The sequence below is a fragment of the Uloborus diversus genome, chromosome 6, assembly GCF_026930045.1.
Source record: "Uloborus diversus isolate 005 chromosome 6, Udiv.v.3.1, whole genome shotgun sequence".
NCBI classification, from domain to species: Eukaryota; Metazoa; Arthropoda; class Arachnida; order Araneae; family Uloboridae; genus Uloborus; species Uloborus diversus.
Window position 1 is genome coordinate 77,738,119 of NC_072736.1, and position 24,463 is coordinate 77,762,581.

Below are 24,463 nucleotides of genomic sequence, written 5' to 3' on the forward strand. Positions count from 1 at the left end.
GAGATAGTGTTCATAATAGATGTTGGTAACTGAAGCTATAGAAAAACATAACGTTTAAAAAAGCATCAAATTATTGCAATATGAATACAATTTAAAATTTTGTTTCAAATCTTAAAATGCTTAAAGTCATGATTTTACTCGTTAAAACTAAGAAAATACTTCAATTTTCGTTAAGAAAACTATACTTTTAGATTTAAAAGCTTTTCTGTTACAAAATATTTATTGATAGAGACACACTATAAGTTTTCATTTCCAGTGAATTTCTAAAAAAAAATTATGTTCACACAGGAAAAAAACTTAAAAAGCAAGATAACCTAAGATAAATCTACTGAATGCAGTTCACCTAGATGATAAGGACAAAGATCCTTCGGAGAGATTGTTGGACGTAGCATTTTAGGTATGTACTACGAACTACGTGATTTAACGGAGTTTCCCAGCAAGTAAATATGATCAACCAGAAAAACATATGTACGGTGATAGGAATACGCAATTACTTTGTGTGTATAGCTTAAAACACATGAGCACAGAGACACTTCAGGGAAAATGTTTATTTGATAAGGAAAACATCCCTTTTATTTTCAGCATATAAAAAGTTTCGTCGAGCAAAAGCCAACCTACCCCCTCCTCCTCCCAATTCAAAGCCACTAACCCTGTATATTATGTTACCGTGACAAAAATATTAGTTTTTTTTATCTACATAATGGATCTATTTACAGTTTTTATTGCCTTAAAATTTGCAATTGCCAGAGTAACCGAATAATACTTTATCAACATTTTCTATGTAAAGTTTCAGCATACGAAGGGGTTAGGAATCTATTGCTAGTTCTGGCTTTTAATGGCATGCCTAGCAGTGTTAGAAAATATAATCTATATTTAGGCATCATTATGAAACTTGGATTAAATTTATAGTCGTTAAAATGAATACCGTAGGTATTGTATTTAACAGATTCGAATATATAGAGTAGATCGGGACACGTTTACGCAGTGCCATTTTTTCAAAACGAGATATAAATGGAGAGTCAACAGTCATACCAGATTTATGCTACTCCCTAGCAAATATTCTCACCATTTTTTGAGCATTAGTCGAGCTTCGGTTTAGCATGCGGATAAAAAAAATCTGTTTTCTACCAAGCCGAGTAAATTTTGTGTTGTCTCAATTTTGTTTACCGTCTCAAACCTTTAGTATTTTCAGGTAATTTAGTTTTGAACATTACCATTCATTTTTAATTAAGTAGCAGATTCGTATCTTATAGTTTACAATCGTATAGTGTTGTCTTCATGTCTGTTAAGCTTAACTGTATACACTATTCAACCTGTAATACATTTCCTTTATTTTGAAGATGGTTAGAAATTGCGTTCAAAACACTGGCAGAACCACGAGAGATGTCAAAATAATGAAAAGGCTTATCGATAATCCAAGTATTTCTCCTAGTAGGCCTTCCACAACGTCAGATATGGATTACCCCAACTGAGACTATTTGAAAAAGTTTGACCAAAGCTTAAAAACCAGAAAAAGATTGTGAACATCCTTTTTCTGGTTTTTAAGCTTTGGTCCAACTTTTTCAAATGGCCTCTTTCTTTTTTCTAACTGATATCCCGATTAAAGAAGCCATCAGACAAAAGCAGTTACAAGCTGCAAAGAAGAAAACAAAATGGGCAGAACAAAAAAAAAAGGAGACATTACTTCAGAATTTACAAGTTTCTATTGAAGCAGAAAAAGAAGACATCAAAGAAAAAAGTATGAAACCAAAATATGTGACAAAGAAAAAGTTAGTATACTCTGTAAAAAGGAAACTAATATACGAATCTGTTTGCGAAGTAGAAAATTGTGGTTGCATCTACTGTTTTAAAGCACACAACCAATTGAAAAAAAGACAAGACGAAGTTCAATATCTTAAATGTCAAAACGCAGTCGCATGACAAGCTTGCGAAAAGAAATATTTTATTTTTGTTAGTAAAATATAACATTGATGAAGAAGATGACTAAATAGATTCTGTTTTTAATTAGGAAAAAAACCCAACGATTTTAGTTTAGCCTATAAAACGTTCTTAAATTAACTACTTCTTGTGATTTTCTTATTTTCAAAGTGTTTTAAGAAAAATAAAACATTTAAATTTGGTTAAATATCTATATCACTTACTTCTTGGTATCATTTTTAAAGTGGGTAAACGTGGTCCACTCGATGCGTAAACTCTTGCTCCGTGTCGGGGCAAGTTTACGCTACCGAAATGAACTAAAAAACATTTTTTTACAATTAAAAACACAAGCTGGGAAACCACTGAATATACAAATATTGACATCAATAATTGCTTTATAAAACCACAATGTCTAAAATTTCCTAGGTTCAAACATAAAAATGAGAAAATTCATTGAAAAAAATCCTCGTTAATAAGCTTCGGTCTTCCCTATACATAATGCAAAAAAAAAAAAAAAAAATCAATTAAATATAAATACTTCTTTTTACCAGTATATATAGCATAATTAAAAAATCTGCAAATTATATCGAAGAAAATGAATACATTTTAAAAAGTGGCTGAGGAAAGAAAATTTTCGATGTGGTCCAAAACTTTAGCTGTCAAAGCCCCTGGGTTTATGAAATCTAATTATCAAATCAAAATGTTTGGTCTCAAAATAGGACTAACGACCACTTATTTATAACACTAATGACTAGCCTATTACAGCGTCTCACATAGTGATAATGCTTGGAGTCTATTTGCTTGACGAGAAACGGAAGAGACATCGCCAAGTTAACCTGATTTTTAGCGACATCTTTTTTAAACGAATAGGGCAAGAAATCGCTATATATATATGCCTGAATGTAGCCAAATTTAAAGAATTTTTGAATCTCGTGTCATGTGATATCTGTGATAACGTCTTTATCCCAGCAGCCAATCATGCTTTAAGCGGACATAGATTCATAGTTACACAGATACCCTTGGATTTTAATAGCATATGTGATGTATAAAATTAGTTAATGATAAAAAGTCGATACACATATTTTCATTAAATAATTTAAGATTCTTTCATCTTATAACTAACCAAAAATAACTTCGGAATAACATTTATGAATAGAGATCCCGGTGTGTTAGTTTTAATCATTTAAAGGTTTTATTCACCCATTATCTTTTATGTCTTTTTGAGAGAAATTATTCATTCCTCTCCAGAATTTAAAATTTGATTCATATGCTTGAGTCGTTAAATAATTTATGGTTCTTTTATATTACAACTCAGCCTAAATAACTTTAACAGTCGATTTTTTTTTTGGAATCAATATCGTGGTATGTTAATTATATTTATTTGAGGGTTGTATTTCACCAACCTGCTTCATCTCCTCTTGATTAGAAATGATGCTTCTCCTTCGAAACTTGAAATTTGATTTAAGTTATTTTCTTATATTTTGGAAAAACAATATATGATTCTTTTGTACCAGTAAGTCTTAATAACTTCAGAATAATTTTTAGTATTTGAGATACCCGTGCAGAAGGTTCATTTATTTAAGGATTTTATTTATTCAACCTCATTTATCTCTTCTTGACCAGAAGAGATAGAAAAGTCTTTCTTCTTTATAACTTTAAATGTAATTCCTATATTTCTATGAAACATTTTATGATTCTTTTATATTACAACTAAGCCTAAATAACTTCAGAATAATTTTTACTGATCGAGATCCCAATGCGTAAGGTTCATTTATTGCAGGGTTTTATTCCTTCAACCTCCTTTATCTATTCTTGAATAGAAATTATGCCTTCTTCTTCAGAACTTGAAATTTGATTCCTATATTTCTGTTAAACATTTATGATTCATTTAAATTTACAACTAGGCCCAAATAACTTCAGGATTATTTTTACTAATCGAGATCCCAGTGCATAAGGTTCATTTATTTAAGGATTTTATTCCTTCAACCTCCTTTATCTCTTCTTGGCTCGCAATGATGCCTTCTTCTTCAGAACTTGAAAGGGCTTCAAACTTCGTGCCTTATCTCGGAAGTTTTTGCTTCACGTCAGCAATTTGACATGAACAACAAAGCAGTTCGTTCAGCGAAAGCCCTCTGGGGACGCAATCACTTGACGATAAAAGAAATTTGTTCTATTTAAAAGGGTGCTGCGGAGAAAAGGATTTAATTCAGAGGCGTCGTCAAGGCTCCTTTTTCCCAGTTGAATAGGGAGGTCTTCAAAAGAAAAGAGGTATCTAGGTTGGTGAACTTTAAGTAAATTTTGGAGTATCCGTGGCGCAGTTAACCGATTCAGTTCAGTCTGACATGTTTATAGGGGTAAAAAAGTCAGCAAGCTTTTTAGTTTAGGCGAAAATTGAATACTTAGTAAAACGTTTTTACTTCGTTTTGGAGAGTTAAAACTATAATGAAGTTGAATTTATGCATATTATAGAAATAAAGGGTATATATAGAAATAAAAGGCTCCTTTTTCCCAGTTGAATAGGGAGGTCTTCAAAAGAAAAGAGGTATCTAGGTGGGTGAACTTTAAGTAAATTTTGGAGTATCCGTGGAGTATCGTTTTCATGCATTTAGTTATACAGTGGAATCCCATTACAACGAATACCAATGCAACGAAATATCCATTTCATTGAAATAATTTTTCAGTCCCAAATTAATTATCACCACATTGCTTGATTTCCACTACAACAAAATTCTCGTTACAACACTTAACAGCATCGTTCTCATGCATTTAGTTATACAGTGGTTACCCGTTACAACGAATACCAATGCAACGAAATATCCATTTCAATGAAATAAGCTTTCAGTCTCTAATTAGATACTATTACATTGCTTGATTTCCACTACAACAAAATTCTCGTTTCAACGAAAAAAAATTGCGGTCCTTTGAAAATCGATGCTTCGGGATTCCACCGTACAGTTATTTCAAATCCTCATGTCTTTTGACACAACTGCCAACTAATCTCACTGTCATTACATGAAACGCAGGAATAATAAAGATAATTCCAACAACAAAACCTTGATCAATCTCACTAAAAATAAGAACTTACATAAATGCCTTTGTAAAAACTCTGAGTTAGAGAACTCGTGAAGATAAAAATCACACACACAGGGAAAATAGATTATTAATACTCTAACATAAATATCATGGTCAATCCTAATAGCCACATAAGACTTTAGTAGGTCATAAAATCAAAGTCAATCATATCTTCGGACACGGCAACTAAAGTGTCAGTCGCATCTATGTATCGTTGAAGGGAAGTCATTGCAATGAATATAAAAACGAACAAGAAAAAAGTTATGTATTCCGTGAAAATAGATGATTAATATGAATGCTTTAACGTAACACTTTGTCCAAGTATTGTAAAAACAACTACTCTCTCCTTTCCTGGATAGCAAATATATAATTAAATGAGTGTTTTAATCCTAAATTGTACATCTTTCCACTTAATAAGAAGATATTTTACTGTTCTCTATACCTCTAGAAATTGGTGAAAGGACAACATTCTTTTTTTTCTGCCAGAAGATAATTTATGAGGCATTAGTTAGAGGATCATTGCTAGAGATAAAAATGGCGTTTTTCCATTTATATGATTGACTCATCTGTTATTCATGATCATAGACAAACTGACCAAAATTCCGATTAAACGAACTTTTGTAAACATAATTATATTTTTCAATATACTATTTTGCATACACAAAAGCTCAAAAAAGAAGTTTTTATTCCATAAAAGGAGTTATTCTGCAAATGTGGCAAGTTTATTTTCCTTTCAACAAGTAGCTTTCAAACGTTTATAGCCGCCATAGCACTACTTTTAAAGCATTCTTGATTTTATGTTTTTAAAATTTCTTCCTATCCTCTTATTAGTGTCGAAATAACATAACATTGCAATCTTACATAAAACCTAGGAATAAAAGTGGATAGACTTTCTACTTGGTTTCTGTAAAATACATTTACGGCGAATTTCAATTCGAATGAGCAAAGAATCAATTGAATTCTTTGCGCTAAAAGCTTTATTTAATGTTCTCATGTCCCGTAAAAATGTGATCAAATACATTAGCTTTTTAGAAAAGATTTTTACACAATGTACATTTCGTCATATGTAGTTATAATAAACTGGTTGGGGTGAATGGCGAAAGTTACTGCCTTTTAGTAGAGACATTCTATACATTGCATTTGCTTAACCATGTTTTGCTTTTGATGATAAAAACATTATATTTTTCACACACAAAGCCTTTGTGATTTCTTTTCATCCTTACAAGTAATATACGTATCAAAGGAACATTAAATGGATTGAAAAAAAAAGTATGAAGTAGATTTTTTCCCATCAACGGTTAGTGAAAATTAGAGTTTAATATCTAGTAGCAAATTACATAAGAAATATCTACGAATAATCTAAGATAATTCTTCTAAGAAGAGAAGTATTTATGAAAAGCAATAATGTTTGAATTTCTTATTGTCTAAATGTATTACTTATTCCCCAGTATTCATACAGTTTTTTATGATTACAACAGACATAAGTAAAGCATAAAACTTTAGTTGAAGGAAGAAAGTTTTTTGCCTGTTTTATCCCATGCACTACAGCAAATTTATAATGTACAGTGAATATATAATGGTCAACTATAACTTGAATGCGAGTTTACATAACCAATGTAATCTTTGTGCACGTTAAACTAATGCAAAGGTTTTAAAATCCCAACCGTATCACTTATGATTTTTTTTACCATACAAAGATCTAACTGAAATGTTCTAAAAAATCATCACAACAGAGAAAAAACATAAATGAATAAAAATAAATAAAGAACAAAGTATAACTATAATTTTCATATCCACAAGTTACGAATATCATTTACAGTTCGGGACCTCAGAGCCAGACGTAAGTAACACAATGGGAATTTTACAGGAGAGAAAAAAAAAAACTTTTTTCTGACGCATGAAAAAGATGAGAAGCGCGCTCTTTTAACCCTGGTAAAAAGTTTAATAGGATTGCTTTTAAAGAATTACTTTCAGATGGCTCAATGCGAAATAGGATTCTACATACAATGCACTAATAAACAGAAAATCGCAATATTTGGACTAACGTCAGTCTGACTCTGAGGTACAGAGCTGATCAAGTGACCCTCTAAGTAGCAACTCATTAACATCACAGAAGGTTTCACTTCAAATTAGATCCAGAAATAACTTTACCGTATAGTTTTACTCTTTCATATTTATTGCAAAACATTTCTATGTATAACATCGAGGGAAAAAATATTATACAACCTTTGATGACAAAGTTCGGCGAATTAATTTAGGACTGTAGTTCTGGCAACACTTGTGAAAACAAACGATGCACCTGCGTAGTGGCAGATATTGACAATCTGCAACCACAGTTGCTCAGTTGAGCGTCGTTTGTGTTCGGTGTAAAACTTGTTTCACGATGTGCTTGTTTAATCCGTTGGTTCTTAACTGAGATCAGGAATATGAATGAAAAAAAGAGAAAATTAAAGTCTGTTCAAACAGTTCCTCGCAAAAAAGAATGCACTGCAAATTAAATACCCACTATACTCGGCAGATCTTAATCCTCAAGACTTTTTCCTATTCCCCCAACTCAAAAGACTTCTTCCTATTCCCCCAACTCAAACTCGCTTTGAAAGGTAAGAGATTTGGTGGTATTCCTGACATCCCATGAAACGTGATGACGATTTTGAACTTTATCTTAAAAGAAGACTTTTTGCGAAGGTTATAAAACATGTCTAGCAGATCTCATCAGTGTATAACGGAAGGTGACTATTTCGAAAAGCAGTAAGGTAGCTTTCGTTACTATTTCAACTATGTTAATGTTATGGGACTATTCACGGAACTTTATTGTTAGAGGTTGTATTATAAATGCAGTTGAAAACAGAAAAAGTATTACAGTATTTCAAATATAAAACAATTTTAATTAGAGTAATAGTTATTTAAGGAAACTAAAGTTTAAAGAAAAAAAAAGAGGGAAAAATTGCAGTCGTCGAGAGTGGAACCCAGTATCACAGTCGTTTCAGGTATGTTTATTGCATCAGTATTTCCAACATATTTCCCTTGAAATCTAAAGTTTTAAAACCTAATACTTCTATTTTTCCTTACATTACACATGGATTTTCTAGTGGAGCCAAAATTTGATGTTAAAAAAATACATTTCAATAAAGAGTCAATTTAACTACAGGCTGCAGAAAGGTTTCGAAACAGCAAGAAGCGTTCCTATTTCACTTAATTTATTAACATGTAATGCGCGATAATGTTCTAAGTTTTCGATTGCCCTGGCTGGGCCAGAACTCTGGTTCAGTTAGTTAACAGTCGAACGCTCTACCGATTCAGCTAGTCAGCTCTGTCGCCCACAGCGAAAGTTGAACTTGTGAATTTGACCGAAAAACTCAGTCCTGTGCTTTTAACACAGTTTTTATTACAGAAAAAAAACATATTTAGACCATGGGTCTATTTTTCGTCATTAGCCTGCACGCGATACGTTTTAAAATGAGGGGTAAATCAATGAAATTAATCAATAATGGATTGATCAATGAGATTGATCAATCAAATTGACCAAAGAAAATCTCGTGTAGCAACAAAAAACTGACTTCAGAAATAATATATCATATAGCATGATTAAATGGCCTATTAAAATTAAATTCATTACCCAAATTTTTGCAATTATCGCTTTTTGAATCAGGAAACACTTAAATTAATAATATATATTCCAACTGAAGCATAAGCGTTTCCCATTTCGAAAATTCACAAATTGCACTAACATTGTTGCAATCCTTGATGTCTGAACCTACTAATGCATCTATAATCCATAAAGTTCTGAGATTTAGAAGTCAAGAGCTTGACGAAAAGAAGCCAAGGAACAGAAGAGGAGATAAATGGTTTGGACCAGATGTTTGGGATTAGAAGTGTTTCTTGAAAGCCACGAATGAAAGTCATTACTCATTTCACTTCAGATTCTCCTAAAGCTCCTTCGACTTCCAGTAATTAGCTCTTTTGTGCAATGTCTAGAGAGGGCTTCTGGTAGTTGGTTTAATTCTAGGCCTGGTGACCATAAGAGAGGTAATATTGGTTTCTATGGCATTTCATTAGTAAGTATTTTGTGGGATTCCTTGTAGCTAAATGTTGAGGTTTTGTTGAAAATACAAACTTTATTGCAGTTTAAAACTGTAGGGTTAAGCTTCCGTAACTATTTAAAACACAATAATTAACCCTTTTCATTACATTTATTTTCGTTAGAAAATGTAAAACCCGAACTTAAAAACATAGTATGTCTACAAAGACATTTAAAAAAAATATCTTGCAACAAATTTGAACTAACAAAACAAAACTACTATCCATTCATAAACAGTAGGCTGATAGGCATTGTTATAAATTTGGCGCCAGGTTTCAATGGTACAAGTATACGTGATGGTAGTTCAGTTTTAATGTTCTTGTAGTCACTGGAATACGAAGCTATTTCTTGACGAAACTGTAAAAAAGAACACCGATATTCTTCCTGTGACAGTCACAGGTCCAAATTAACGGTTAATAGCGGTAAGAAATTCCTGATATTCCTTCAAGCACTGAACTTGAAAACTCTTCAGCTGTATACAAAATCTTAGATGATCGGTCATTATTGGAAACTGTTCAATCTATAATGTTTGATGCAATGCATGGCCGAATAATGGTGCTCACAATATTTTCGAGCAAAACTGGGCCGTGATAATTCACATTTGGCTTGCCGTCATGATGGGCTTGAAATTGCACAGAAGAGTGTCTTCAAACTGGTTCACACCTCATATAGTTCTGAAAAACATTTTCTATAGTTTTGAACGATTTGGATTACTTTTTTTTAATAAAGATATTCCTCTTCATTGAATCAGTTACGAGGCAATACAACTGCTTAATCGGTCGCAAAGAGCAGAAGATATTTTTTTTTCAATTTGAGCCCGTTTCATGGCAAAATGAAGGGAGCTATTTAAAAGGAAAGTGCATCGCTAAATGGTTAAAAGTTTTGAATGAAACAACTGAAAGATCAGTTAAATTAATTGAAAAATGTAACCAAAATTTTATATAATGTGAGACAAAAACAGAATTCATTTTACAAACAGTCCAAGACAATAGGAAGAAATATCTTAAACGCAATTGAGAGACTAAGTGGGATACTAAGTGAGAGACTCAAGGGAAAATTTTCTAAGCATTATTCCGTTCTTATTCAAGGTAAAAAAACTTTAGTTGATACAAATTAATTAAAAACTTTAGTTTTGGTGTTACCTCACTGTAAAAATATTTTTTTAAACCTAGGATAAAAAATGCGTTGGGTACAAAGCAAAAATCGATGTTGGCGGAAAGAATCTTAAAAGCTAAAATTCAACGTCCCTGAGGCACGCGTTATTATTGTCCAAATCAAATCAGATTTTGCACACGTTAATTTTTATTATAGAGTCACAAAACAGCGGGGGGAGGGGGGGCGTTTTCTATTTGATTTCAAACAAAAACCAAAAAAAGAAAACTTTTACACATAAAAAAGGAACACCCTAATATATATACAACATACATTCGTATGATTTAAGGTTAACATACATCTCATTTTCTTTATATAGATTTTACTCAAATACGTTCACTGCTTTAAGGTTTAAGCAAGTGGTTTACATCCAATCTCAATGAAGCTGGATCTGCTTAGACAGTGTGATAAATTGGGTGCATTAGGATTAATCTTCCTAGCTTAAGGACTCGCCCGAGATAACAAAGGATAACTTCCCCTTAGATTCTCGCTTTGTCTCCGAAGAGTATTAGTTATTGGGAAATTGTTAGTAAAGCCGATAGTTGGAAGGAGACTAATTCTGGTAAATGTACTCTTCCCAACACACTGTCATTAGAGTAACGTTATTTTCTTCCCTATTTCCTCTCTTTGGCACTTACAGCTTTGAAACACATGATAATTGCTGTTATCTTTTCTTACTTTGACAGGTTCTTCTTCCTTTCTGAATTTTTCAGGATACACTATTACGGAATTTTTTTATAATACTTTGACGGCAGTACATAGTTTCATGACCACGTTTGGGAATTTTGAAATTTATGGTTGATGCAGGGGAAGAAGGGATAAAATGAAATACTGCGGCAAAGTAAATTTCAGCAAAAGTCAGTTTGCAACGCTATCTAACAATAAAGTTAACTATGTTCTTAAACACATAGTTAATTTCAGTCAAAAAAAAGAAAGAAAGAAAGAAAGAAAAAAGTGGCTTTAAAGATCAAGATATGTGCAAGTCCTCATGAGGATTTGATGCCCATATTAAAATGTTTTCTATAATATCAAATATACGTAAATTTTAACTGTGCAATGATAAATTCTTTAAATTATACATTAAATACTAAATGTAAACTACTCAAGTCAATGGCAGTACTTAATAGACATTTTTGAGCTTAAATGTTCGAGTTTAAATATTAATACAACTTGTCATTGGCACGAAGGGAAAAATGAAATAGTTCACTTCTTTTCCTTATTCATGTAATTTTCAAATCGCTTACATATTTATTTATTAATTCAAAGTTTATTCATCCATTTATTTATTTTCTTAGCCATTCACTATTCATTCACTCATTTTTTTTCTCATATATTAATTCATTTACTTATTTATTTATTTACTTTTTATTCATTTATTCACCCATTTGTTTATTTACTCATTTTTTGATGAAAAATAATTTGAATGACCAGATAGAAAATTATTTATTGAAAAACTGTTTTACTTCTTGCTTTTTTTTAGATTCAAATTTACTGCCAAAACAATTAACGTATTTCAAAGCAAGTTTTATTACAAAATGCATACATCATTATTTATGTACAAAATAATTTAATTTCAAAATAAATGTTCAACTTGCTAATTTTAAAAAGGCTAAGTTGCTTTAACTATTTCACTTTGGCTCAAGTTTCTCTGCGAAAGAGCCACCTAAGAGTTAAAAAGCAAAGAGTCTACTTTCATTTTTAAAATTGAATTTTTCCAGATAAGTTTCTGACATTCAGGAAAAAGAATATGATGGTGAAAATACATATAGGGTGCGGCTACAACATCACTTAGCTTGAAATCGTCAGCTGTGTCCAAGCTACTATTGATGAGGACTCCGTGAAATCAACGAGGGCACTCGCCAATGAGATGCAGGTTGATGAAACTAGCGTCCAACGCAACGTGTAGTTTATGAGGAGCTCCGTAACAAATCACACGTGATGCGGAGAGGACAGTTCGTGTCCGAAAGGATCAAGGTCAGCCGTCCGACCAAGCCAAGCGCCTACTGAACAAGCTCAAATACCCCTAGAAGTCAAGACTGCTCTTGTTTCTCAGCTGAGAAGAACTTTTTTCAGGAACAGAAGATTAAATTGAGATAAAATTCTTAAGACTCATCCCATTACCGCCTGGTTTGCCCATGACTAACCCGTTTCAACAGCAGCGTACAGAAAGTAGTTACTGCCGATAGTGAGTTCATTGAATGATATTTTCCTTCATGTTTCTAGCCATCATGTTGTTATCAAACACCAGCCGCACCTTGTAGATAGTACATAAAATGTTTTGCACATCGTTTTAATGTGTTATTTATTTATCCCTTAAATTAGTTTGAAAACAATAGTAGTAAAATGTAAGTTAAGTAGCATTTATTTGCCTTTTTAATATTTTTGTAATGAATAACGATAACTAGTAATACTTTTTTGTTTTTTTTTATATTGGTGATTTCCTAGCAGCTAGATTTTACATTGTACGTAACTAATTTTTACTGTTTTGGTATTGTTTACACCGAAAGAGCTGTCGGACACTGAAAATAACGGACAGTCGGACGTCGGTTAACAAATTTCTTCACAGTCGAGACGTCACTGTATATGAATTATTAACTCACTCAAGGATATTCATTTGTACTTCTTCAAAAACAGCTAATGACTCAATGACCAGACAACACATGATTCAGACAATTGGAGACCAGCTCATGCTTAAAAGATTCATGTTTTAAAGCATTTAGCTTTTCATTTTTTATTCTGCTTAAATATTCAATCTAAATTCACATTTAGTGAGAAACTGACAATTACCACACTATTACGCAATACGTAAACAATCTAATGTAATCATTGCACAACGTTCCAACCACAAGATTTCTATTAAAATATTTCATCAGCCCTAGATCGCTAAACAGCTTGATCTACAAATTGTTTCTTTTTTATTCCAATTAACTTCATTTAGTTTTATTTTTTGCATGTTTATCATTAGTTTCATCCTAATTTTACTGTGCAATCATGCTCATTTTTTTCCGCTGAAATTAAGTACAAAAAAAAAAAAAATACAAAAAAAACAGTTCCACGATTTTACTAGCATTTGGGGGGAATTTAAAACACATTTCTTCAAACATCTCTGAAATTCATTTCTGTTGATGATTCGTTTTGCATGCCCGCGCCAGCATTTCACTCTAAATGCACCCCCCCTCCCAAAAAAAAAGCCTTTTTTCTTTCCGTTCTTCTAGCTTTGTTAGTTTACGTAGTTCCTTAGTCCAACCCAGACAAATACAGCGAAATTCCGATTAAATCTCTCAACACATAATCCGATTTCTCAGACGAAAAAAGGAATTCCATCAGGCCAATGTCTCAGCTAGTATTCTTTGTTCAGTATCCTTTTCCTCTCGGTGTTAAAAGCTTTTAGGCCCACATCCGATTTCCGTTAAACCGAATGTCATCAGACGGTGAGACAAATTCCCGCATTAGGGAGAAATCTTTACAGCTTAAAGGGCGACTTGAGACAACAGACGACACCTTTGGGCATGCTGTTTCTTGCGCTGAATATTTATCGGGGAAGTACTACATCTGATCACTGAACCAGATCATGCGAAGAACTAATGGGGTGAAGAAAAGACGATAATTTTACTCCATGAACGGAAGAACTTCAGTTTTGAGATTAATATAGGGTCTTAATGGGCTCGCATGGTAAGTCTTGATGCTTCTCACAGGGATTTTCATTTGGGAAAGGTAATAATGCGTGCATTTTCAAACCATTAAAAATCTTAGAATGTGCAGTATGATAATGCTGGATATTTGAAGACTTATTACAATGTAACGGTGCTTACACGTGGTAATAGCTTCCGAAGTTAAAAGAAAAAAGTAATGTCTTCGACCAAGAAGACGATCAAAAATTTAAAAAATTCCTAAAATATTTATGTTTCTCAGTTTTAACTAATGCTTTCAAAAATATAGCAATTAGTAGAACATAACAGGACATGTGTGTTGAAATATTAAACGGGAAAAACCACATCCACGTGAAACACATAGTCAACCTAGCCTAATGTGTGCACCAGTAGAGTTACATCTTACGAGGCGTATTTTGGATGTGCTGTATAAAAACACGTGCAAATTACGTCAAAATACGCAGTCGCAGAGGAATGGCTACGCAGTGGACTCAAAATACGATAAAACCAGCAGCCATCACCTCCCTGCGATCTTGTTTTAAGTTAGAAAGAAATTAAATATACCCTTCTATAACACAGCGAATAATATAGTTAATAAAATGATCATTTATTTTAATGGTTTTTAAATCCAATTTGTTAACTGATTATTAGCTAACCAAACTAGTCAGCTAATAAGCTACTGTCATTAGCTAAACCCAAAGAAGTTTTTCGAGTATGTTTTTAATGAAAAACGTCCTAATCTACGCATTACTTTAAGTCCCGAAAACTTTTATCTTAACTTGTGCTGGAGGTGTAATGCGAAACGGAAATACAGGGCCGAAAAAACGGTTTGAATGAAGCTAACAGTATTTTCGTTTATTTGCGCACCATTGCGTTTCGAACGGAGCGAACGTTTGGATTTGAAAACCAAATAACTGAAACTTAACATTCAGTCATGATTTAATTAATTAAAAATTGACATATAAACAAAGTTTGGAACCATTTAAAATTAGAAAATTTATTTCAAGTGATCTAACACAAAGGTAGGAATGAAACACCTCATAAAATTTGAAATTCTGATCACAGTTTGTATTCACAATATTTGCGATAAATATTGCGTTCTATAACTTCATGATAACAAAAAAAAAAAAAAATCAGGTGCAAATGGTGAATATGTGGTTTAGTTCCAACGGTTTAAAAGACTTTTGCAAAAAATAGTTTTGACAGCAAAAATTTTGAATGATTATGTTATAATTGTGTAGTGAAAAAATATTGTAACATGAGACTTTAAAAAAAAAAAACATTAAAAAAATATGAGTGCCGAAGAATGTTCTATTGTGTCAACCAATTTTAAAACGTAAATATCAAATAAGAAAAATTGTAGTTGCAGCTATAGCTATTCAGTTTTTTTTTTTTTTTTTTTTTTTGCGGTTTTAATCACTTCACTTATTTCTTAAATGCATAATTGTGTAGTTCTTCTTTCAATTAATTTTTGAAAAGTTAAGCTTTAGGGATTTTTTTCTTTACTGTTTTGTAATACATATCTATATTTTCTTAATAAATTTCAAATTAAATTTATTTGGAGCATGTGTCTATAAATAGGTAATTTTCCTTCTCAAGACTATCGTAAATTGAACCTTTTACATTTTACATTTCCTTCTTTTTTTTTCAAATTTTTGCTTCGATTATTTTAAATTCATCGTCAACTGCATTAGTTTTTGATTTTCTCATCAGTTCGGTTATTTATTTATAATTTCAAAAGCAAAACTATACAAGCAAAAAAAAAAATATTAACTTTCATCTTTTAACAAAAATTTCAAATTTCATAGAATGCTATCAATTTTATGCACAATAAAAGAAAGCTATTATGCTTAAATATGTTGTCTTATGTAAATGGATACATAATGAGGGTAACACACTATTCAAATATGAAATCAGCTACAAACACATTTCTGTAAAATTAATGGTCAAACTGTTTTAATATAAAAGCCATTTAAAACATCCGTTACTAAAATTTATAGCTATTTAAATTTGTCCTCTAATCACGTTATAAACTGCTTACATTAAAGATTAATACGCCTAACTTATGTCTCCTCTAGAGACCGTGAGATACTTAACATTGGCCTTTGTTCTTCAGAAAATTTATTGCTGGCAGAGTAGACCAATGGACCAGATAAAGTGGGACACTAATGGCGCGAGGAGAAATCGTATAAATTTCCCGGTAAATGCATTTGTTTCTCTCGGTCTCTATTTGCGGTTATTGTTTGTATAGTTTGTGTGCTTTCCTAAGATGATTCTGCTGTTACTGGTCCACAGATGGTCTTGTTTGTAAATAGTTTATGACATGGAAGTGTTATTTAAGAGTAGAAATAAGAGTAAAGTTACAATGACCACATAATTCCTCAACTTTAAAGAGAACAAACGTGCTATGATATTGCCATTCGAATACAAAACATTAGTCATTTAAGCAGTGTAACAGTAATATCGCTGAAATACACAATGGGGCTGTTTCCTTCAGTCAAAAGTAGTACTTTTTGTCACTGAAATTGATGGAATAAGCAAAAAAAAAAAAACAAATAAATAAATAAATAAATAAAATGAAATAAAATAACTTGGACTCAGAAAATACTTTTATTTTCCCTACAGTTATTTTTTAATTCATTTTTCAAAATGTCCGATTCTTCAAACAAGGCGTGGTCTTCATGACGTCACAAATGATGCACTATGGCGCATTTTCCTACCGCATTTCCACGTTATGATAATCAAGAAGCGAATTACAATTGCGCTCTACGCTTGATCTCAAACATATCGTTGCCAATACACGTGAGTATGCGAATTAAATATTTTGGATCGTGAATGGTGACACTGAATGGCATTTCATCATTTGTGATGTCATAGGCAGAACCGTTAAACGAGGAACGAGCACCGATTTAAGTATTTTTTAAAAATATTAAACTTAAAGAAATTATTTAAAAAATTATCAGATTCTATTTTTTAAAGCGTGCTCTTTCAGAAAAAAATACTTTTAAAATTTTGGAATCGACCCCATTACAACCGAAGCAGAGAATACCATTTTCAACACTCTTTTTTTTTTTTTAAACTATGTCTGCGTTGCAAAATACTTAAAATGAGCAGTTTTGCAACTGATTGCAAACCGAAGTGCAACCGAAGAAACAAATACCATTTTCAACATATTATTTTTATTATTTCTGTGTTGCAAGATCGTAAAATGCACAAATTAGCAACTGATTTTAAACTGAGTTTCAACCAAAGCCATAAAACGATTGAAAAATGAATAAAAAACAAAAATACAAGAAATGAAATTTTTTTTTCTAATATTGACAATTTTTACATGATTCAAGGCTATAACTCGCGAAACATCATCGACATTGACAAATTGAAACCAAATTCGAAAATTCACTTTGATCGAAAAATTTTTGTCGGCAACGTATGATATGTCGCCAAGTTGATGACAAAAATTTGGCTATCAAACATCCGACCACAAGCAAAAAAAGAGATGCACATTTAGATCCCACTCAGTGCCTCGATGGCAAACCGCTTTTGAGCATTGCGAGCATATGCACATACTGATGTCACGAGAATATTCGTGATAAATAACTCGTCCGATCGTCAAAATAAGTATTTCGGCTGCCTGTACGTTCTCAGGTACATGTGTTCGATCGGGGGGGGGGGGGTTGAAAAAAACTACTCATCATTTATTCGGGGGTGAGTAAAATGACATTTTAGGCCAAAGTGTGTGGAGGGGGGGATTTCTTACAGAAGCAGTACTTCCTTAACTGTGTAAAAGAGAGCAAAAGAGAGAGAATTCCAAAGCTGTAATAGCATTACGCCAAGATCTTAATTTTCATCGTTTGAGCCGAAACTTATCTTCGAAACTTATCTTTTCTACAACACATACTCAGACGCATTCAATAGGCAATCTCCATGAATTCAATGTATGTCACAAACTTTTGAAGGATTTCCGTGAGAATCCAGCATTTTGAATAAGTTGACGGTTTATATTCTTCTTAGTATGCCATATATGTGCGCAGTCATTTTAGCTGCTCCTAAGATGCAATCTATAAGTTTCGTAAATATTTTCCTTTTATTCATAGGATTCTGTCTGACCGCGATAGAGTTTTTGTCTGATGTCAATAGAAGTTCTTTTCAAAACTTTTATAATGGTATGTTATTCCTTGTTTGGATAGAGGCCGTGGGGAACCTGGTCTGTAAAGCGTTGAACTAGAAACTGGAGGGACCTGGGTCCGAGGCCAATCGGTCGAAGATCATCCGGGTTCGTAAAGGGTGACAAGGGTACGTTAAATATGTTCGTGGTCACAAAGTCCTCCAAGTTCCCATTCCAAATCAATAGGGGAAGCTGCTGAACCCAAGGACAAAATTTACTTTTAAATTTTTTTCTGGTGTCTGGGAATGGATAATCGATCGGAAACAATTTCCGGCAGAATATACAACTTATTATCTCATTTGGGAATTTTTGTCAGGTCAAAATCTCAAAGCTTTCAACCTCTAAAAACATTTCTTAAAAACCATCTTTTTTGTCCGTGGGTACAACAACCCGTTCACCCCTCGGACAGGTGCTTTTGTACCCATGGACAAGTAAAAGAAATACATATAAATAAATCTGAGGAACTCAGTTATACTCAATACATTTTCATAAACCATTTTCTGTTGAAAAACGTCAAACATCCATTGAAAATAACATTAAATAAAATATCCAACAGAAATTAAACTTTGAAAATTAATCGAAGGTTTTTCACCTTTTTTTTAATTTTAACATTAGTGAACTCTTTAAAATAGTTATTATTCTTCAGAGAGTTAATGATGTTATGAATAATTAATATGTTTTTAAGCAAAAAAGTAACTAGATTCATGACATTATGGCTCTCTATGTACCTGCATAATAACCTTAATTTATAAGCAAATTGAAACCTTTTACCAAAATTAATCCATTACAAAAAACTCAGTTTAGATTAAACAAACAAAAATCTAGAAAAGTCGACTTCAAATGAAAACATGTGGGATTGACGGCCTGTAGATATTACAACAGTTGGGGTTACTTCAACACTATATCTTCAAGCTCTACTTCACATTCATCATCATTGTTGAAAGCAAATTTCGGACTCTTATGACAAGGCACCATTTTGGGGTAATTCACATTGTAAGAAGACTCAGGTGTGACCCAAGGAGACGAAAAATTGCTGTCCGTGGGTACAAAGGCATGCCATTTTGCTTTTGAAAGGCAGTCACATCGACAGCACCACAGTTTTACAACAATAAATATCAAAAACAAAACCTTCAAAGTATAGGGAATCATGATACCTACAACAAGAATGAATGATACAATCAACGACAGACGAAAAAAGAGAGAAATTGCTCTTTTTTTACTTAGATCCTACTGAAACAGAAAAAAATGTGATAGAATCTAAAATGTTCGTTTGATGGCGTTGAAACTTTCTGGGGTAATGGAGAAGGCTGTGACACACACTTTGAACCCCGATTAGGATCTCTCTGACGATATCCAGAATTTCCCGACCAACGTCCGTAGGTGCAATCGTCCGTGGGTACAACAGCTTCCCCTATCTCTGGGGCTTCTATATCAGCGGTTTTCGACTAATCGTCTGAACTTAGAAAATAGAGCTGTCTTCACAGCCCATCCAACTGGTCAAACCACGTCTAGTTTTAGGTATGGGGGACCCTAGAGTGTGTGAAGTAGTCCTGGATTGTGTGTACACAATTGAATAACGTGTATCGAAGTATACACACTCCATCTGTTAATTGTAAATTTTGTATATTTAATGATCTTTCAGTAATATTCCATATTACAAATTTTGGACGTGTGGCTATTTTACTGGCATTTTTACTATTTGCGTGTTTTATTTATGAACTACACAGATGTTCTGTCTAAACTCAACTGCGATTTTTATCTGACTACAGTCGAGCCCTCTTATTAAATATAATCTATATATATCGGTTAATAGATTTTCCCGTTTAATGTAATTAGTAAAATCATAGAATTATTGAAAAAGCTAAGCGCAGATGATTTTAAGAACAATATTTCAGTTGCTTTTAATAAGAAAAAAAAACTTGTTATTGTTTTTATGCTGAAATTTAATGACAAAAGGCAGTTTCAAAATGAGCAGTTGAATAGGGTCTTTAACCAAATTTCCAGGGTCTGCTTATACAGCAAAAGCGGCCAAGAAAAGCTTTTTTTTTTTTTAATTTACAACCAAATTCAAGATTAAATAATTTTATTTAGTTGTTTTATTTGAGTTTAAGCACTCTCCCCACTCCAAAAATTTTGTCCCGAGTTTCAAGTCTTAAAGGCTATCTCTCTTCTACTATTTTAAAATTTATTTACAACAACGTCATCTCTAAGATAATTGATTATGCAAGTGGCATCTGGTTTGACAATGTTCCTAGATCATCTTACAGGCTTCTCTCTTCAATGCAAAGGCCCTTTCTTCTCAAAATTGCTAAATGTTTCAGATCAGTATCAACTGATGCCCTCAATGTTCTCACCGGTATTCCTCCTCTCCACATCCATTTGAAATACACCGCTATCACTTTCAAAACTAAAAGACTCCGCATCAACTCAGTTTTGAACGACCATACCATTCAAGCTGATGATTACGATTTAACTTCAAGGAATCAACATAACTACAACAGCAATCTTCACCAATTTATTCTTCCACTCACTATCACTGAATCAAATGATGATTCTACTATTAATGTTTATACGGATGGTTCCAAGACAGATGCAGGTACAGCATGCGCTTTCATCGCTATGAAGGAAATGGACATTATATTTTCAAGTTCTAAGACCCTTCGTCCAAACAACTCTGTTTTTCAGGCCGAAATCCAAGCCATACATCTCGCCATCGATTGGATTCATGATCATTTCTCTATGGATCACTTTACTAGCAATAAATTCCACATCAGGTCCGATAGCTTATCGGTCATCAAAGCCCTCCTCAACTATGAACCCAAGTCAATGCTCATTTTTCAACTCCAGTCTAAATTAATTAATCTCCGTCATATTGTCACTATCTCCTGGATAAAAGGCCACTCCAACAATAATGGAAACGACTTTGCCGACCAACTCGCTAAAGATGCCACTAACTCAGCCACTGACCTCATTACTCCCTTCCCAATGAGTCAACTCAAAAAAGACATCAATCAATTTCTCCTCAAAGACTGGCAATCATACTGGGACCATTCATCTAATGGTCGCTGGACGTATGATTTTTTCAACACTGTCTCTTTGTCTCGACTCCAAAGTTCTCCCTTAAACCAATTCACCACTAACCATGGGCTTACCCATTCTTACCTCCACGCAAGAAACCTCCTTGAATCTCCCTACTGCATTTGTGGGGAACTTGGAGACTTTGAGCACTTCTTCTTCCACTGCAGATTTACCTCGAATTTCCATGTTGTGATTTCAAGTAATTTAAGAGCGCAATGGAAGCGTTTCATCTTCATCGATAAAGAGGCCTACAGGAAAGCTCTTTCGCTTATTAACTTTCTTTTCCAAAATAAGCAACTTCTTTTTCCCGCCTTATCATAGAACTGATACTGTTTGGCCATTGTATTCAGTTTATATGTAGTCACGATTTTTTTTGTAACCAGGATCATGTGTCTCTATATGTTTTTATCATGTAATTATGTTTTTGTTTTCTAATTAAATAAACACGTACGTCGTTCAGGGCAAACCAAACCGAGAAGATCTTGCAATCATTCGGGCCCTGAAGGATGGCGTTTACCCCTACTAAAGTTTACTTGTGCTTTTTTCACTGTCGTTATCAGCATTAAAAATTATATTTTATCTTCATATGCTGTAACTAGTTCGTACAGTTACTCTTCTTTGATTAAAGAGTTTATGCATGTTTTTCGGAGAACTAACAGACGATCTTTCCAAAATTTTTACAGTCCCCCATTTCCCTTCATTACACTCAGCTTGCCTTTGTGCGCATATCTTACGGATTCTATAATTTTAATTCGTGTATATCTTCCAGTTGACGTAGATGCACTCTAAGTTTAAAGATGTATTTTAATTCTCTATGTATACTTCATGAATTTTAACAAACGTTTTATATACACATCATTAATAATATTTTACTGTATTTCCGATTAAACGAAAATATTTTAGAGACTCTTTTAATACACAGTAAGAAAAATGAATTAAAATGTAGAAAACACAGTGCTCAGATAATGAATAAATGCATAATAAAAATTTATTTTTAACCAGCTTTAACCGAATGCTAAAATTAATTTATTACGAACAGTGAGTTTGTTTAATAAATAGCTCAAATTAGAGAAACCATGCATAAAATTACATTTCTTGAAACTTACAAACTTAATTTATTAATATTTCCAAACAAATTCAAAGCGTAACTTCTATGAAATCGGCCAAATTTCGTTACTTTGCACTAATCTCATCAAAAAATTATAAAGAACATGATTGGAGAAAGCAATTCATTAATTAGAAATTCAGACAACTTAGACGTTAATAACATAAAAGCTTTCGGAAATCCAATAGGAAATTTTAGTGTATTTAGTAAACATACGTAAAGACCAATAGTTTCTAAATATGCACTTGGGTAAACCCTTCAGTATCCTATGTAATGCATAGTGATTACCTGCTATCTAACTGATTTACCAGCGTTTAAAGTAGTCACGCAATCTTGCGTGAACTATTTACTGGATCACGATAACTTTTTACGAGGGAATTAATGTCACGCTTTACACACACTGTACTTAACCAATAAAAATCATTTTTATGAATCTTTTATAATTTTAAGTAATTTGGAATTTTCATGTCTAATCAAATACGATGCAATGATATTTAAAAAAAAATACATCATCTTCAGTTGTTACTGCATTAAATGTCTCGAAGGAAATGTGTAAACTGTCTAAAATTCCACACAAAAAATAAACCATAAGCAGTAGTCTTTTTATAACTGCTTCAATTGATCCTCCTCCCTCTAACTTAAATTCTTAATTTAATACCTGATATATTTTAGGGATCAGACTTTTTTTATATGTTGTTGTTACTTATGCCACTCGGGAACCCGAGCCCGAGTAGCGATGTTACTCGATTTTAAGGCAGAGAGGTTATGGCTTCCGTTTTAATCGAGCGCCTATTTCTAGGTGGAAGTCTGGTTTGGCTCAGACAACACGATAAATGGCAGCACTATCTACGGACAGTTCGATAATTTAGAACCAGACCAGAAGTCGAATAACTTATGGTCTAGCACTTCCAGAGGTATCGTTTAACTTGGAGGACATTTTGCCCACGAGTATATTTAACGTCGCCCAGTCACTATTAATGACGCCGACCACTGAGGATCGAATCTGAGATCCTCCGGTCACAAGTTTCGAGGCCTTACCGATGAGGCCACCACGGCCCCTATTTTTTGTATTTGGTTGTGTAATTGATTTGGACGAAAAAATGTTTATAAAAAAATAAGATTTGGTTTTGTTCAAATTAAGACCGCAATGCGAAAAATGGTCAAAAGAGATGGCTTACGTTATTTGCTGTCTATATACCAGGGTTGGTCCAAAAGTAAGGTTCCCATCAATTTTACAAATATACAGCACTGTCTATTCTCACTCAAATATACCATTCAAATGTACATCGTTGGAAAGAAAAAAGTTTCTCTCTTTTTATACATAATCACCATCTTTTCTGTGCATTATTTTCAATGCTGCCTTAACTTCCATATCGAGTGTCACAGAATTCCATCGCCATAGTGTGACATGACAGCCAACAAACCACTCCATTCGTGATTGCAGTTCGGAGCTCGAGTCTAGTGATTACCACTTGTTTCCTAAGTTTAAGGAACACTTTGATGGCCAACGTTTCCGGAACGATGACGAAGTCAAAAAAGGGGTGAAACTTTTGTTCAACGGCGGTGGAATTCTGTGACAGTTGATACAGAAGTTAGGTCACCGTCGACAATAACGCAAAGAAAAAGATGACGATTACGTATAAAACAAGAAAAACGTTTTTTTCCTTTTCAGCGATGTAAATTTCAATGAGAATAGACAGTGCTGTGCATTTGTAAAATTGATGGAAACCTTACTTTTGGATCAAAAACGTAGGTTTTTTTATTACCGGATAGAGTTCAGCCTCCCAGCATGTGAACAATAACCAAAGCACATTATCAAATATCATGCCGTGGCATGAGTTTCATTGTTGAAACAAGCACGTTACTCAATCATTGGCTGTTAAATATATGAGGATATCTGAAAAATCAAAAAAAGAAAGAATGACTTTCCGCATCGAAAGGATATGCCTTAATTTTGATTTTTAACTCATGCTGTCAACGATTTATTTAATATTTATGTTTTAACTGAACATAGTTTAAAATAATAAAATAAAAGATTATTGAAATTTATAAATATTCCATAATATTTTATACACGAAGTATTTTTGAAAAGTTATGTACTTTGCTAATATAACTAACATATTTTTACTTTCTTTTTTACGAAATTGCCGGAGGTATTTTTCTGGAACTACAAACTAGGAATGTAAATTTGTGTACACATGTTCAAAAAATATGTAATACTAATTACGAGGTTAAGCTTGAACTAC

At 33.0% G+C, this 24,463-nt stretch overlaps 2 protein-coding genes across 3 annotated transcripts in view; one reads left to right on the plus strand and one right to left on the minus strand.

The window, feature by feature from the left end:
• Positions 1-24,463, minus strand: part of LOC129224690 (complexin-like) — a 677,646-nt gene that overhangs the window by 423,586 nt on the left and 229,597 nt on the right. The window lies entirely within an intron of this gene.
• On the plus strand, positions 20,315-21,433 carry LOC129224831 (uncharacterized). The gene has a single exon (XM_054859377.1). The coding sequence runs from the start codon at positions 20,315-20,317 to the stop codon at positions 21,431-21,433; it is 1,119 nt and encodes a 372-aa protein (XP_054715352.1).

What these genes read in the sequence shown, in the direction of transcription:
- LOC129224831 (XM_054859377.1), top strand. Translation starts at nt 20,315, where the DNA reads ATGCAAAGGCCCTTTCTTCTCAAAATTGCTAAATGTTTCAGATCAGTA.